The 16,104-nt window shown below is 44.2% G+C and overlaps 1 protein-coding gene across 4 annotated transcripts in view; it reads right to left on the bottom strand.

The window, feature by feature from the left end:
• LOC146821271 (uncharacterized) overlaps positions 1 to 16,104 on the bottom strand; it is an 838,501-nt gene that overhangs the window by 707,895 nt on the left and 114,502 nt on the right. For all 4 annotated transcript variants that reach the window (XM_085612209.1, XM_085612210.1, XM_085612207.1 and 1 more), the window contains exons 4-5: positions 13,573 to 13,658; positions 3,190 to 3,337 (exon numbers count right to left, since the gene is read on the bottom strand). In XM_085612209.1, the coding sequence (XP_085468335.1) occupies positions 3,190 to 3,337; positions 13,573 to 13,658 (234 nt within the window). The remainder of the gene's footprint in view (positions 1 to 3,189; positions 3,338 to 13,572; positions 13,659 to 16,104) is intronic.

The raw sequence follows: 16,104 nt of genomic DNA, 5'->3' as shown, positions 1-16,104 counted from the left end.
CAGATATATATTCTTCTATAGATGAAGTCATTCCATCGAATTGGAGATGGTCAAGCACTTTTGAAACATACTGAACAGAAAGAATAGTTCCTCAACTGTTGTCGTGAAGTCATTTTCCAAATAAGACAGTGTGTAAATAGTTCTTAAAACTAGGTGTGTGAAATTTCCTTTTCTGTAGTTTGGCACAGTTAAAAAATATTTTACAAGAAATAGATATCTGGCATTTATCGCTATATTTTAGTGCGAAATGAGTCTTCGAGTTCATTTTGGGCGCAAATACATATTAATATATATATTTAAAAAAAAAAAACTCAAACAATTGCCACGAATAGAAACCCGCATTGTGGTCATTCGTAGTGTTTCTGCGCTCCTGCAATGGGAATTTACCTGACTGGTGTTTTATTACGCGACCAGGTGTGAAGGCATAATTTCGGACATTTTGCATAATAAGCATAACACAAAAAATTGGAAATTAAGTGCATTGACAATAGCTCATGTAGGAGAGTAGGGTCTGCAATCCTATGATCACCCGGATTTTTTGCTTTTGCTTCATTGGTTTACGACTTTCCCCGGCTGTGGGCCTGCCAATCAGACCCACAGCCTAGCTGTTCTCTCTCGAAATTAACACACATGTACATTAGGTGCATCCACCAACTGGAACTGGGCCGCCTTATCAGTCCCTGTATCAGCATACCACAGGTATCCAGGGCATCGGTGTACTCAGGGCCTACCAGGGGCTGCAGCATGTATTATGCCACCCCTGGATGGCCACCCAAATCTGACACAACTGGCTGCACGACAGCTGGGGCAAGGTGGTGTAATCACCCATTGCTGTAGGTGTAGTATTCCTATACCTAACCCTAAAATGGACACATGGATTTCTATCAGTCACTCCTATGGCAGGCCTTATCAATCCTGAAGGCAGAGTGCGGGGAATCATGTGGGATGGTGCTCTGGCGCGAGCTGAGCCCGTCGACGGCTTGCGGAACCAAGTCCTAATAGCCGTTCCATGGTGACGCGGGCCAACTACCTTAAAACGCATTATAATCCTCGCGGTTATTTGCTAACTTTGGCAGCGCATCACCCACACATGTCGAGTAAGGTGTCATACGAATTGGAATACGAACCCCTCGCCAATTCTGGCGACGGGGTTAGCATTCCGCCCTTCTAGAGGGACACGACATGGAAGTAACCTTGAACCCCGGTTAAAGTTGACTCAAGCCTCAGCATCACAAAATGGATGCTGCCACCAGACACAAGTCTGACCTCCCGCTGCTGGGGGACCTTCCAGCGAGGGGAGCTTGGACAAAGGGTTTCCTGTCGGGGGCGGTGTTAGCACCATCCCAGACAGGGTTTGTGTATCCCAGGTAGGCAGGGCTGAAAGGAAGGTGATTGCAAGTGGCACCCCGGTGCTCACTGTGCATAGCCCGGCTCAAACCAGTTTCGGGGGCACCCCAGCCCCTGAGCCGGGGCGAAGCCGGACAAAGGATAGGGGTGTAACCGCCCCCCTCCTGGTCCCACCCATAGGTAGGACCTAGTCACGGGCCAGCCCCTTTTTCTAGAATAAAGGTAGGAGTGAGTCCCCTTCCCAAATTGGATAATTCTGAATCTTGAACTACTTTCCACGAAAGGAACTCTTGACTTTTTCCGAAGACTCTCCCTTGTGGCTAAGGAGTAGCCACCCTGCACCAGCAGGCACCACCTAAGCGCTTGTGGTTTGCTGTGCGTCTCTCCCACGGATCAAGACTGCCCCGCTCGACGAGACCCGGGTTCCCTGCCATCTCTGACCTCTACCTACATCGTCAGCCCAGCTGAGATTCGTAGGTGTGACGAGACCTGCGGGACCGGCCATCTTCAGAACCTGCACGACGCTTATCTAGCACGCCCACCGAGGGACCCTCGAGTGAGTGCACCTAGGGTTTGAGAAGCCCTAACCCTGAGTGGCTCCAGCACCGAAGTCCGCCTCCCCAGCATCCACGAGATCTGCGTGGGGGCCCTTCTGCTCCTTGCTGCTCACCGCGTTGTCCGGCCACTCGCCGACCGGCTTGTGGCCCTCTTCACGACGCACCCCGACAGTTTTGTATCACTGGTCTGGTTGCTCCAGACTGGCTCTTGCTCCCCTTCAACAGAGGAGTACCTCGGACCCTCCTGGTCCACTCCAGACGCCATCTTGACTCCCCCCGCGTGGGCTTGCCACTGCCAAGATCCGCTGCCCCCTTTCTGGGCCCAGCATCATCGACAGCAGACACCTTCGTGGGACAGCTGGCCCTCCATCCTGGTCGCCGCCGCGCCTCCTGGTCCGAGGAACAGCAGAGTCCGACGTCACCCACTCACCTGGTCGAGGTGACTTCAGCCGGTACCTTCCTGGTACCCCTCCCGATCGCTGGCTAGCAGGTGAGAACTGAGTCCCCTCTGCTTTCAGGTTTCCTTCATCACCGATCCAGGCTTGGATCTCGCTGAACATCGACACTGGTCGCCTGCCAGCAACAACTTCTTTCAGGCTCCCGAGACTACAACAAGGACTCCCGACATCTTGCTGAACCCCACGCAGCCGCAGCCTCTGGCTAGGTAACTCGAGCATCTCGGTGCTCCACCGTAGGTTCATTCTACAAGTGTCCAGCTCCTTTCCCGTTTAGTCCAACTGATCGGATTCCTCCGGAATCAGTAACTTTAGACTCTTTATCCTCTCCCATTCCACTTGCAGTGTAAATGGTTTCGTGCCCTTCGGGCATTTGTGTAAATTGTGCGACTAGAAGTATTTTCCTAAGAGTTTTGTATTGTGCTTAGCTCCCTGACTCATAAAGAGCCAGGGTAGTCTTGTTATAAATAAATATCCTTTATTTTCATAACAACTTGTGTGGTGTCCTTTCACTTGGCGTTCAAGGGGTATATGTGGTGGTAAACAGCTGGCTTAACACGCCCTCTAGAGTTTAGCCTGAAGACTGCTCTTGTCCACGCTACTAGGATAGCTGGGCTATAAGGTTGACTTACAACCAATCAATAAGGGTCGTTTGGAATGATACACAGTGACCACTAGAATAGTGAGCACTACATATCAGGCCAACTTCTCACAGCTCAGCGAACATTCTGCCTGGGCCAACTGAAAACACAGAGCAGTCACTATATCCACATTCAAGGCCCCCAGTTTTTAAATGATTCCTTGCTCCCTTAAATAATGCAATTGCATACCTGCTTCTGTGTATTTCAGTTCGAGCTGCTCTTGCTGCGCAAGCTTCTCTGGACATCCTGGAGGAATTCTCTCACATGAGCGCCTCTCCAAACACTCAAGTGGGTTTGTGGCTTGACCAATGGGAGCCAAAGGGTCAGCCTGGCTATGCTGTTAAAAATATGAAAATGGAGAGGTTACACATAATGTAATTATTTTACCAAAATAGGCTTTGTCAGCCATTTCTGAATATAAAAATAAAAAAATTTAAAAAAAACTCTGAAATACGACGGTTTCCAGGAGCAGTCTCATTGTAAACTAGGGGCTGAGAATCCTATGAGAGAGCTCCTAAAACACAAAACATTCAACTTGTGTAAAGAATATTTTCAACTTCATTAAGGAACATAAAAGATTGGACCATATGTATGAACAACGTTAATCAATAAGGCAATATATTCAGGTTACTGTAGTGATGACCGACATCTTTGATCAGTTTATTTTCATATGGATCCTTTTCAAATATGTTGATGCATTCTATTCCAGTCAATACGAACTGGCTATAAAAATGGCAATGAAAAGAAGACTCTTGGTACATTCACCTTATTAAAATACTTGAAATGACCCTTTTCTTGGCAAATACCTTTACATTTTTGAAAATTTCTAATGCATGCACATGACATCTTGGAAAACAGCCCAGAGCCGTTAAGTCTAGCGCCTCGTAACAGCACACTTATGCGTTGCTTCCTTCTGGGGCATTAGTTGTATTCTATCCTTTTTCTTTCTTTTAGAAGTGTATTCGATCTTTACAATTAGTATCATAAAAGTACACAATAACGAAAGCAATCAGGTACAGGTTACGAATTTCAGTATTTAATCCCGAGTTCATAAACTTTATAACATCAGAGTAAAACTCATAAAATTAATTTTAGCCAGCCCTCTTATGTATACATACAAACATCGATTAAAATGACAGCTTAAAATGTAGTTGAACTAAAATGGGATTCTTCCGAGTTAATAAAATGTGGCAGAGACCATAATCGGTCAAGGACTCAGCCGCTTTCTTTTGGTCAAACACGCCCACCAGAAACGTGCTACTACAAAACAAACTCGAGGGTCGGGGAGTGATTTTAAATAGTAGAATGCAACCCGACACTGTTTAAAATTGAGCTGCTTTAAAATCGGGACAATATGTTCTGTTCTTCCCTCCTTATAGAACCTGCACAAGAACATTAGGTGAAGATCGGTCTGAGGTGATTGCACGTCACAAGGGCACTGTAGAGGATCTGAATGTTTAAAACTTTTTCCTGGGAAGCATAGCATCAATTGGAGGAGATTTAAGCGGAAACGTGTTAAAATGAATTTATCCTTATGCTACAGGATGTCCTCTAGGTAGGAGTATCCTCCCTTTATCTGCGGGGACCAGTTGATGGGCAAGAACAACTGTTTCTGGTAATTTCTCTCCCTGAGGTATTGTGCACTCGGATGCTTAAATATATCAGTCAGCCTTTGTCTAGATATCCTTCTGCAGGCTGTTGGATCCTAAAATAATTATTTTTGTCACATAAGAGTCAATTCCCGCTCTACATAATTCAGCCACCCGATTCTACTGTAATTCTCCAGTTTTACGCAATCTCTAATTATATTCTGGGTGGAGGTGACCGCAGCCAGACGCCAAATCGAGAGCCACAGAAGAATGGGGGCTAGCCTAATTGAGTCAGTGATGTGGGATAAACCCAACTCGATATGTAGTATGTAATTCAAGTATGATTGCGGGAGGGACACCAATGACTTGAAAGATTTGCTGTCGATTGATTGCAATGATTCGATTGGTGCCATCCCCCTGAATCCTGCCCCATAAGTCGCTGCAGACCTTGTTTTGGCCAGATAGATCTTCTTAATGGGGGACAATGGCTTTGAGCCCAACTTTTGAAGAAAGGACTTAATCGGCGTTAGACTCTTCTCCATTCCCAGGGCTCTTCCCTCAACAAGTTTTAGCCATGATTGATTTTCGTTGAATACACCCAAGTAAGGGAAGGAGTCAACTATTTCAATTTTCCCCAAATCCATATGAAAATACGGGGTTTAATTTTGTTTGCGTACCGCAGTTGCAATTCCAAATGATTTTGTTCGATTGACTTTCATGTCCAATGAGTCCATGAAAGCCACATAGGCTGATATGAGACACGGCAGCCCTAGCCCTGTTTTGGCCATCAGTACGGCGTCATCAGCATAGGCCAAAATGGTTAACGGGAGGGAAGCAAATGTAGGAACGTCTGGGGTTGTGCCCAGAAGCGCCCTTTCTACTCCATTCGTAAATAGAGAAAAGGAACGGGGCAAGGACACAAACCTGCCTTAACCCCCTTAATATCTTGAAGGGAAGGGTGCATTTCCCAGTTTTCCGTAACACACAGAAGCCGAAGTGTCGGAATACAACGGACATATAAAGTTGATTAGGACCAATTCAAAACCCATCTCCTCCATTATGTGCCAGACCTTGGCGTGGGACACACAATCAAAAGCTTGCGAAAGATCCATTAAAACCAGATACATTTTCCCAACCTTCGCTCTGGTATATTTATCCATAATTAGAGAGACATTCAGACACTGGTCGACGGTACCTTTCCCCCGCTGAAACCCTTATTGTGAAGGCATTAAAATGTTCCTCTCCTGTGCCCAAAACTCCAACCTTGATAGGAGAAGTCGGCCCATCAGTTTAGCTATTGTGTCTGAAAGCGTGATTGGCCTATAATTCTTGGGACTTCCCCCATCACCTTTCTTGTATATTGGGACAATTGTGCTGGTTTTCTAGGACGGAGGGGGGCCCACCAGGGCTATATGGTTAAAAAAGAATGGTCAGTAGGGGCACCCAGAGATCTAAGTTAACTTAAAAAAATCTATCAGTACCCCCATCAGGACCTGGGGCCTTCCTGCAGCTATAGGCTGTTAGCCCAGCCCTCACCTCTGCAAGTGAGAAGGATAATTTATCCTGGTCACTGGAATGAATGGTAGCATAGGGTAGGACAGGAGAGGTAATAGGGGAGAAAATACTCACAAAATTTCCCACCCAATCCTTCACCTACATTGGAGTTAAGGTTGGGGTCCCTATGAGATTTAAAATAGGGTGAGTTAATTATCTCACAAAAATCTCTGTGGTTACCTGTAGTCGTTGCCTCTTCAAGTTTGGCCCATTTCTCCTCCCTAATAAGTCTCTCCCTTTTCTTTCTTACTGCTTTGAATGCAACATGAAGTGAGGTAATTTGGGCCCTATCTCTGGGTTGGGTTTTAATGGCTTTGAGAAGGTCCTCATAGTTTTTGTACATGGGGAAATCAAACCAACTTTTACTCTTTACTGTATTGGATGATTTATGGCGAGTGAGTGCCAACTTTATTTGGTCAAATAATTCTCTGAAGGAGGTAATCAAAACTAGTGGTGGAAGTTCTAGATCTAAACAGTTATTGATATTTACCGGAGATTTCCTGATCACCTCCAATACCAACTTATGGTTATCAATTTGGGCCCACTTTAATTGATAGGCGTGTTTCCTGGCCAGTCAAGGAAATCCTGTTATCAGATGATCAGTCACCTTCCTTTATCGCAGAAATACCCCACAAGTTAGTATGGCATGGCCACTTAGGAGTGTGAACTGAACATTTAGATGGTTGATTCTACCACTAAGGGAATTAGAAGTAATTATGAAGTTGATGGTAGATTCCTGGGTTTCCCAACAAAAAGTATTCTGTGGGGAATCGGTCAGGGTATTTAGATTATCAACTAGTGTCATAACCCTAGTGAATAGGAACCTATTAAGGCTGCATCCGGATTTACTGTGGGAGGAATGGTAGACCGAAGATCCCAACAGATCTTCCAGACCACAGACTCGGTGTTGGCTATACTGGCAAGGGTGAATATTAAAGTCGCCCACCCAGTTGATAGATAAAGGTTTGTTTTTCCACTATTAAAATTGTGGCTTCATCAATTGTCCTATTTACCTCATCTACTACTAAATGCATGTTTGAACCAAAATTATCATTGTAGTAGTTAATTAGAAACCAGAGTCCTTCATTCACCAATTCCAAGATAAGGAGATGTAAGTAAGGGCTAATCGCCTCAAATATGATTACTTTAATTTCTGAAGTATTAGGGATTAATGGTAGAAGTCCACCCTTGGCCCTCCCTGATGCTGAAGGGACTGCATTTGTTTGGTAGGAGCAATAGCCATTTATAAAGATAGGTTCAGTAGCCCATGTCTCCTCAAAACACGGGATGTCTTCTGTTTCCCAATGTTTTAGCCAATCTGTGTTCCTTAGCTTGTTTGAGATACCTGCAATATTCCAGGACATTGTTTTAAATATATTGTTTTGGCCCTTCCTGGAATCATTAATTTCAGGGGTCTGCTGGATATCAGAAGATATGGCTTTCGCTGAGGGATGCCCTCCGTTTGGGGAAGGATGTTGTCAATCACATTGTTCCAGGTCACTGAGGGGGGCAAATCTGTTCAAGGGTTACCCCTGGATTACCTATAGGTCATGGTACTTCATCCCTTCTTGGTCTGCCTCCCAAAAAGGCTCTGGATTCCTTTGCCAGTGCAGAAGAGTGCCTGAAAAAAACCTCATAGGGTAAAACTCTAATTTGTGGGCCTTTAGGTGGATCCCTATGTAAGTGACATAAAAAGATCTTAATAGATGGGGACTTAAAATTTATAATCCCACAGTCACCCTCCAATGTTTTCTCGTCCGGGCCCAGCCACTCCACCCTTCTGGGCATGATAATTTGGTTGGCTAGTGGAATACCCCCATTTCCCCTACTACATGTTTGGCGGACATTAATTGGATAGTAGTCTCTGCCTGATCTTCCCTTAGAACCGGGACATATCCCAAAATCAATACGAGAAGGGATGATGCCCGTTGAAGGTACAGACACTGATATCCATTTTTGGGTCTTCACATATTAGATCTTTGGGTCCCATAAAGCTGCTCCCTCCCTCTGTCCCCCTGTTGTGATGAACGTGTGTTAATAGCGGACCCAACTGGCATAGTAGTAGGAAGCAACTGGGGGATTATCTCTCCAGCCAGGTTCGAAGGATGCTCGGATGGAAGAAAGGGCAGCCATTGGTGAATGTGATGAGAGGTTTCTACCGAATTAAACGCATGACTATCCATGCGTGGATGGTGACCCTCATTATTAGACTCCTTTGGGCAGGCCCCCCCCTTGATGCGCTAAAGGCCCCACAGACGCTCCAGGGCATAAACACGGACTAGTACCTTGATGGGGAGATGACCTGCCCAACCCTTCGTTGTGCAACAGCCTCTCCTCAATTTGAGACAATTTAGTTAGCAATGGGTTCAAAAGTACAGTGACCATCATCTCAAGTCTTTTCCAAATATCGTAGTTGCTTCCCCGAACCAGCAAAGTGACAGTATCATCAGTAGGAACAGGACTCGTGTTTGCGGTTAGGCCAGGTTCAATATCTCCGATTCCTCTATGTGTAGTAGTGCTCATCTTTAGTTTTTGAGGGCCACCACCCCTTCTATTAACTGGGGGCTCACTGTTGATATCAAGTGTGGCAGTTGCAAGCTGACCTCCTGTGACTATTTCTGGTCTGTGACCTCGACGGGGTGGGGAGCAGTTACATCCAGATCCACAGAGGCAATAGACGGTACTGATGGGGCAAGTGCAGGCGGTGGCAAAGAGGTCAAAGGAGGAGTATCCACATTTTTACAGCCAAAGGAAGAGTGCTTCTGGGCAATCAAAGAGTCCAGAGGAAGTCGCCTCTCAGTCAGTTCAATTTGATGGGTGAGGATGGACTCATCCCTTGTCAGGAAAGCATCTAATGTCCCTGCATCTAATGTTCCGCCTCCCTGATATTCACTAATGCCTTTGCGCTTAACCATCGTTCAAGCAAAAATAATTCATAGAAAGAGACAGTGACAAATAAAAGCACCTCACAGTAGAGACTCACAGGGTCCCACGATCCAGACGTTAGAGAGTAGGCCCAGCCTAGCTGCCAACGGGCGTGGAATGGTCCTGGCACGTCCCAAACCGCGGGCCAGCATCTGCGTTTTTTGCGCGTTAGAGGAGCGCAAAGGATGCGGAGGGTTATAGTCCGTCCCCCCCACCCCCCCAGCAGTGTGTTCTGGGTTTCTGCGGTCTAGAGGTCTCCCCTCCTGGGGAAAGTAGTAGTGGTGGTGAGGCTCGAGAGCTACTGGCATCCAGACCAATACTTTGGTGAGTGGAGAAGTGGCTACACTGGGCCGCAAGCCGGCGTCTGCATTTTGTGCGCATTAGAGGAGCGCAAGGGATGCTGGGGGTTGTAGTCCCCCCAGCAGTGTGTTCTGGGTAACTGAGATAGAGGTCTCCCCTCCTGGGGAAAGTAGTAGTGGTGGTCAGACTAGGGAGCTACCGGCATCCAGGCCAACACTTAGGTGAGTGAAGAAGCAGCTAGAAGATCTCCAAAGAAGAATACGATCATTGCCTATAATGAATCACAGGGTAAGCTGTAGTGAAGCAAGGGGGTTGGCATGGGGGCAATACACACCAAAATTCCACTTGTGGTACCATTGAGGTGCATACTTTACTGAATTAAGTTATTTGCGTCATGAGGTTGTGGGAGAGGCAGGATACCCTGATTTAGATGAACCACCATGAGGAGTTGAGAAATACACATCCTGAAGAAGTCAATTTAGCATCCACTGGGTTGGTAGCTGTGTTGGCAAAAGCTTATAAGCGCCCACAACATAGGTTTGGTCCAGGAGGCATGCGAGGAGGAGTCAATCTTTCTAAAGAGGTTTCAGCTCTGTAAACCTTGTGTTAAGACATCCTGGAGAAGTAAGACAGGTAGCGGATTGACCTTTGTGTTAAGTGTTAATGGCCTCCCCATGGAGGAGACATGGCATCACTTTTCACTTCCACTGGGCAATGCAATACAATACAATACTGGCGGAGGTCCCGCTTACCAAGCATAGGCAAGGCCTTCGCTTTGGAGTACCTGTCAATGTTGTAGTGCTCTTCACTCAAAAGGAAGAGTGAGGGATTCCAGAGGCGTACTCATTTTAGACTGGCTTCATAAGTCAGGTCACTCCTTACTGTCACAATCATCAGAGGATGCCCCAAGTTGCAGAAGATGGCTGGGACAGCTGCTCAGAAAACCAGCTGATGCACAAATTATACGTGGACATCCTTCAGTGAATAGACCCCTTGCAATTCAGTGGTGACCTCTTCTGGCAGCGGTAGGAAATGGTCTAAATTATGAACAGATTCACTTTTGGGAAAGTATCCTGACAATTTGGGGATTTCCCAGCTATTGGAATGGTTCTGCAGATCTATTTCTCGAATCAGAGAGGCATTTCCTTTGAGGCTCAAGTACTACTTCAAATGGTATCAACTTTTAAACATTGGATTGCCACCTATCCCTTTGAACTCAATCTCTCGAAAAACAATGCTCGGATGTTTGAGAAGAATCAGAATCGCAATACAAGTGCCAATGAAGTCCTCCACATTTGAGAAAAGGTGAAAAAGTGGACTGTCAAATGGCTTAAGTTGGCCCAAATATATCACCTTGGTAGATTTTCAAATATTCTATACAACGATTGTGATTAATGTCCATGGAGCTATTGTTACTTTGTGTGATTTATGCAGGTTTCACAGGGTGTACTGCACTATTTTTGTTACCCCCATCCCCACTTAAAGAAAAATCCACCTACTAGTATCCTTATCATACATTTTGTTACAAAAAAATATGGGTATGCTGCTTAATCTGCACATCCATTAAAATAGTTGGTTCTCGACTTAAAGTGATACAAGAAAAAATGTTCGGGGTGCTCCTATGATGTTAATATATCTACCCATCAAGGTATGGAACTACTTAAGATTCCAAAAGGATCTAAAGTACAAACATAATTACAAACACATCCGGGCACACCAGTTCACTATATCTGTCATCCAAAGGCAAGTATCCATCACAGTGTAAGAAAAAAATAGAATTGCAGTGTTCAAATATAATTGTAGTTCAAAACGCCATAAGTCATATCGTCCTTTCAGTTCGAAGAAAGTGTTTCCTGAGAAAGGTTTCAAATCAGGTTCCTCTTTTCTGTTTTATCTTTGGTTCATAATGGCAAGAAAAACAACGACAGCCGACGTACATTTCGCCCTCCCATGGGCTTTTTCAAGGCTGCAAAAAGATATTTTAATGCCATTGTATAAAACTAATAGCAATCTTAAGTCACAAATTACACATCATTCATCTGTTTGAATGCCCTTATTGCAGAATATTTACATTATGTTTACATAAAAAGGCATGCGATTAGTTATGATCTTGTGATGTTATTTCCAGAGAATCGTTCACGCCTTTGTACAGCAAATCTATTAGGATATAGGGTATGTTGGTGTGATAATTATCACAACAATTCTCAAGTTTCTTTAGGCCAAAAACAGGCTAGTTCGGAGTATAGAAGCACAAATTAAAGATGTCCCCTAAATGCAAGTAAGCATTTACTTTCTCTTAGTGAAAATCAATTATCCACTCCGATTGTGCACCCTTGTATTAATCAGTGAAAAGCGAAAAAAGACCTCAGAAATAGTTAATTAAAGACTTGTTTCTATCAATGGGTGTTATATAACTTTATGCATTCATTCACTTTCCATTTAACCAAGAGTGTCAGGACCTACATAGTCCCATTTCTATGGACATGCTCGGTGCGGGATAAATAGACGTCAGCATACGCGCTCGTGTCTTTGTACGCAGAAGTGCCGACCGTGGAGAGTAGAACGTGTTCACATGGAATCAAGGTACTAATACTGGCTCCGCTTCTGATATAATTAGTACACGGAGTTTGTTTCTAGATAAGCCATGGATAGAACAACTTATTATTTACAAATTCTCTTTTTCGATTTTCTCATTTTCTTTCATGTTCTGCTCAAAAACTTATGAAGGTCTAGGATTACGTGCCTCCCAAAAACTAAATACTAATGCCATCACAACGCGCATTGATACGGGGTTGTCAGTTACATCTGGGATTTACATCATAAACTTGGGACATCTCGGGTAAGAATCAATTGCTCTAAAATTCTACTAGCTCATGGCTTTTATTCCTTTTTTATCAAGGGGATATAAGGAATCAACATTTTATTAGCATTACACTGTAACATTCTATATTGCAGATGTACTTAGTACAGAAGTGTTTGCCATTGCGTGATGTAAAGGGAATTGGAAAATTGAGGTGAGGGTAATTTACTAGAAGGCAAACCTTGTCATTTTTTAGGATAAACTGGAAATAAACCGTGCCATTCCCTTTCTTTCTTCTTTTTTCTTCTAAAAGCGATACACAGTCTTTACTAACTAACTATTTTTGAGGTCTTTTTTCGCTTTTCACTGATTAATATAAGGGTGCACAATCGGAGTGGTTAATTGATTTTGACTAGGAGAAAGTAAATGCTTACTTGCATTTAGGGGACATCTTTAATTTGTGCCTCTATACTCCGAACTAGCCTGTTTTTGGCCTAAACAAACTTAAGAATTGTTTTGATAATTATCACACCAACATACCCTATATCCCAATAGATTTGGTGTACAAAGGCGTGAACGATTCTCTGGAAATAACACCACAAGATTATAACTAATCGCATGCCTTTTTATGTAAACATAATGTAAATATTCTGCAATAAGGGCATTCAAACAGATGGATGATGTGTAATTTGTGACTTAGGATTGCTATTAGTTTAATACAATGGCATTATAATATCTTTTTGCAGCCTTGAAAAAGCCCAAGGGAAGGCGAAACGTACGTCTGCTGTCGTTTTTTCTTGCCATTATGAACCAAAAATAAAACAGAAAAGAGGAACCTGATTTGAAACCTCTCAGGAAATACTTTCTTCGAACTGAAAGAACGATATGACTTCTGGCGTTTTGAACTACAATTATATTTGAACACTGCAATTCTCTTTTTTTCTTCCATTGTGATGGATACTTGCCTTTGGATGACAGATATAGTGAACTGGTGTGCCCGGATGTGTTTGTAATTATATCATACATTTTGTATTAAATAAAGTGCGTATTTTTCTATCAGTCAAAGCATTTTGTTTTAGATGTACGACTTAATGGCATTGTGTACAAACTACAGGTCAACAGGATGACTAGCACTTCGATGGGTATGTGTGGTATGAAAAAGCTAGACAGACTGCAAACAGAATACATTATAACAAAATCTTATAAAATATCAAAAAGCATTACGAATTTTAAATGCATCACCAACGGCCCGTCACCGCTAAAATTAAAATAAAAAATAACAAAAAAACTGTGAAAATATCGCTCTTGTATAACAAAGTCCACAAACCGTGGCTGCAACCCTTCTGATTAGTGGGCTACACGCTGTTCTCGGAGGCAGTCTCTAAAAGCCAATAAAAGACTCACCGCACGGACAGGAGAGCAAAACGTTTCGTCTGCCTCGCGCTCTGTGTTGTCCTGTTGGGTGAGTAGTTTTTCCTGATGAGCAGCATCTGTTAAAAAACATACTAAAGGTTAAGTGTGTGTGGGTTACACAAGGCACGTATCCCTTATGCTGGCTGTGAGCACAATTCCACACAACAGCCTCTGTGCCCGCGCTGTATTATGGACATGGGTGCAAATATAAAGAAGCCGCCAGGAGGCGCATTGAAAGTGCACCACAAAAAGGTGGCACACTTTGTGTGCCCCCTGAGGGCAGCCCTCTCGAGAGATGAAAGGGGTTCCCATGGAACCCCCAGTCATTCCCCTTGCAGGCAGGTGCAGTCACTCACTACACCCACTTGCAAGGGGATTTCTAATCCCTCCAGCAAAGTGCAGGTGGGTGCCGCCTGCACTTTGAAGCAGCTGCTCTGTATTTCACTTGAATGTGCTGCCTCCAGTGGGAGTTCACAGCTTCTTGAGAACAGCGCATTCACCTTAATCAACCCCGTTTGCGCGCGGTGCCTCAGTTTCAAGGAAACAGGAAATGTGCGCCCTTATAATAAAGGCAGCTGGTGAGCTAGGCCAGACGTGTCTTCTCCGAACTACTGCAACATAATTTACACTGGCCTCTCCCAAAATTATTGTTAACGGGCTATAAAGTTTACAAAATCAGTCTGCCAGAAAAATCGCCTTAAGCGGAGAGGAGTGAGCACATCAAGTCTGCTCTGAAAGCACTCGATTAGCTACCACTTATAAACAAATTCCTGTGAACCATCTACAAAGCATCACTGTTTTACTTTTAGTTTTGGCTTAGTCAGAGCTGCAACTTTTTTATCCTGCCAACATTTTTAGAGTAATGCACAAAAGATAGTGTTTATTTGCAATACTCTGGTTGTGCTTTGCGTCTGTTAGATATTTCATTTTTTGTTCTCTCGATAGAGGTCTGCACAGGTGCCTGTAAATCTTCGAGCTTTATTACAGGACAAGTGGGTAACAACTCGTCACTGCTTCGTAATTATGCAGACTATATGCCAGGGTGTATAGATAGGGGACACATGTAGATGAAGACAATAGAAACAAATAGGGATTGGCTCGAGGTGGAGTAGAGCCTCAAAGCTCATTGAATTTATGTGAATCCGGAGGTGCGTTAGGTTGTAGGTTTGATCCTTTATAATGTGTGCAGTCTGTGCTGTCTGAGTTAGTTAGCAACGCCACCTGAAAACACAGGTGCAGTTTGTTCTTTGTACTAGGAGACTTAAACCTTGGCATAGTTGCCAACATTTGGAAAACAAAAAGACCAGGGACACTTTGCAGTACAGCTATTATTTACTCTCTTAAACATTTACCACACCCACTTGCCCAAAGCTCTGCCCACTTCACGCAACCCACATAAGTAGGTGGAGTTAAATCATGCTAATTATCATAGTGCATATTATAGGGTCTGCTCAATAAAGAGGAAATTGAGACAGGAATTTCAAAATTAAGGCCAAAGAAGCTGAGTTGGAAAAATTCTCCCAATCCGCTTCATTGGAGAATTTTTCCAAGTCAGCTACTTTGGCCTAAAGTTTGAAATTTGTGATGTAAAATGCTTTACTAACGGGTCACACTTGGCAGGGCTGGAAGTACAATTGCTGGGACTGTCCCGGGATAGAGAGTCACACCTGGGACAGGCTCCAACTTGTTGGCAATCTCCTGGCAAAAACGGGACAGTTGGGAGTTATGCCCTGGCCCTCGGATAAAGACCTGTTGCACGTTTGGTATTGTGCCCAACACTTGCAGGCTTCTGTCAGCAGCAGACTGTTTCTATCCCGGACCTCAGGATAGTGTTGTAGCCATCCCATCCCACCCCACCTTCCCTCGCCCGTGGTTGTTCACTACTACAAGCATAAGGCTGGCCTTTACATAATGGTGATAAATCTTGGTATAATGTGGGGATGCATATGCATGCACCAACAGTTACATGCCAGTGAATTTTTGAATAGCCTGCTGAAACAATACGCAATTGAGTAATGGGAGCAGGGGCGTAGTCAAGCCCCCGCTTTAGCAGTTTCAGCGGGGATGGAGTTCTTGATGGGCCTCTTCTGTCTGCAACTTGGCAGACGAAGGCTCAGAAATAACGTCAAAGGGTGAATGATTGGTTGCTTGAAAGAGCAAAAGGCCGGAAGGATGAATATGTGTGTGAGTGAAAGGGTGGATGGGTAGATGGATGGATGAGTGAACAGATGGATACAAGGATGGATGAGAGAAAGAATGGATGGATTATTGAAAGGAAGGGCAGATGGGTGGATAGGATCAATAGATGGATTAGTGGAAGGGTGGGTGGGTCGAGTGAAAGAGTGGATAGATTGATAGAATGAAAGGGTGGATAGATGGATGAGCAAAACAATGGAGGGATGAGTCAAAGGATTGATGCTGGGGCATTGTCAACACCCAGCTTTAGAAACTAAAGTAGAGAGGAGTTCTCGATGGGCCTTTCTGTCTAACTGGGCAGAGAAAGGTAGGTGAGAGTGGACGTGT

The sequence above is a fragment of the Triturus cristatus genome, chromosome 6 (genome assembly GCF_964204655.1).
Source record: "Triturus cristatus chromosome 6, aTriCri1.1, whole genome shotgun sequence".
NCBI classification, from domain to species: domain Eukaryota; kingdom Metazoa; phylum Chordata; class Amphibia; order Caudata; family Salamandridae; genus Triturus; species Triturus cristatus.
This window is presented reverse-complemented; position numbering and strand designations above follow the sequence as displayed.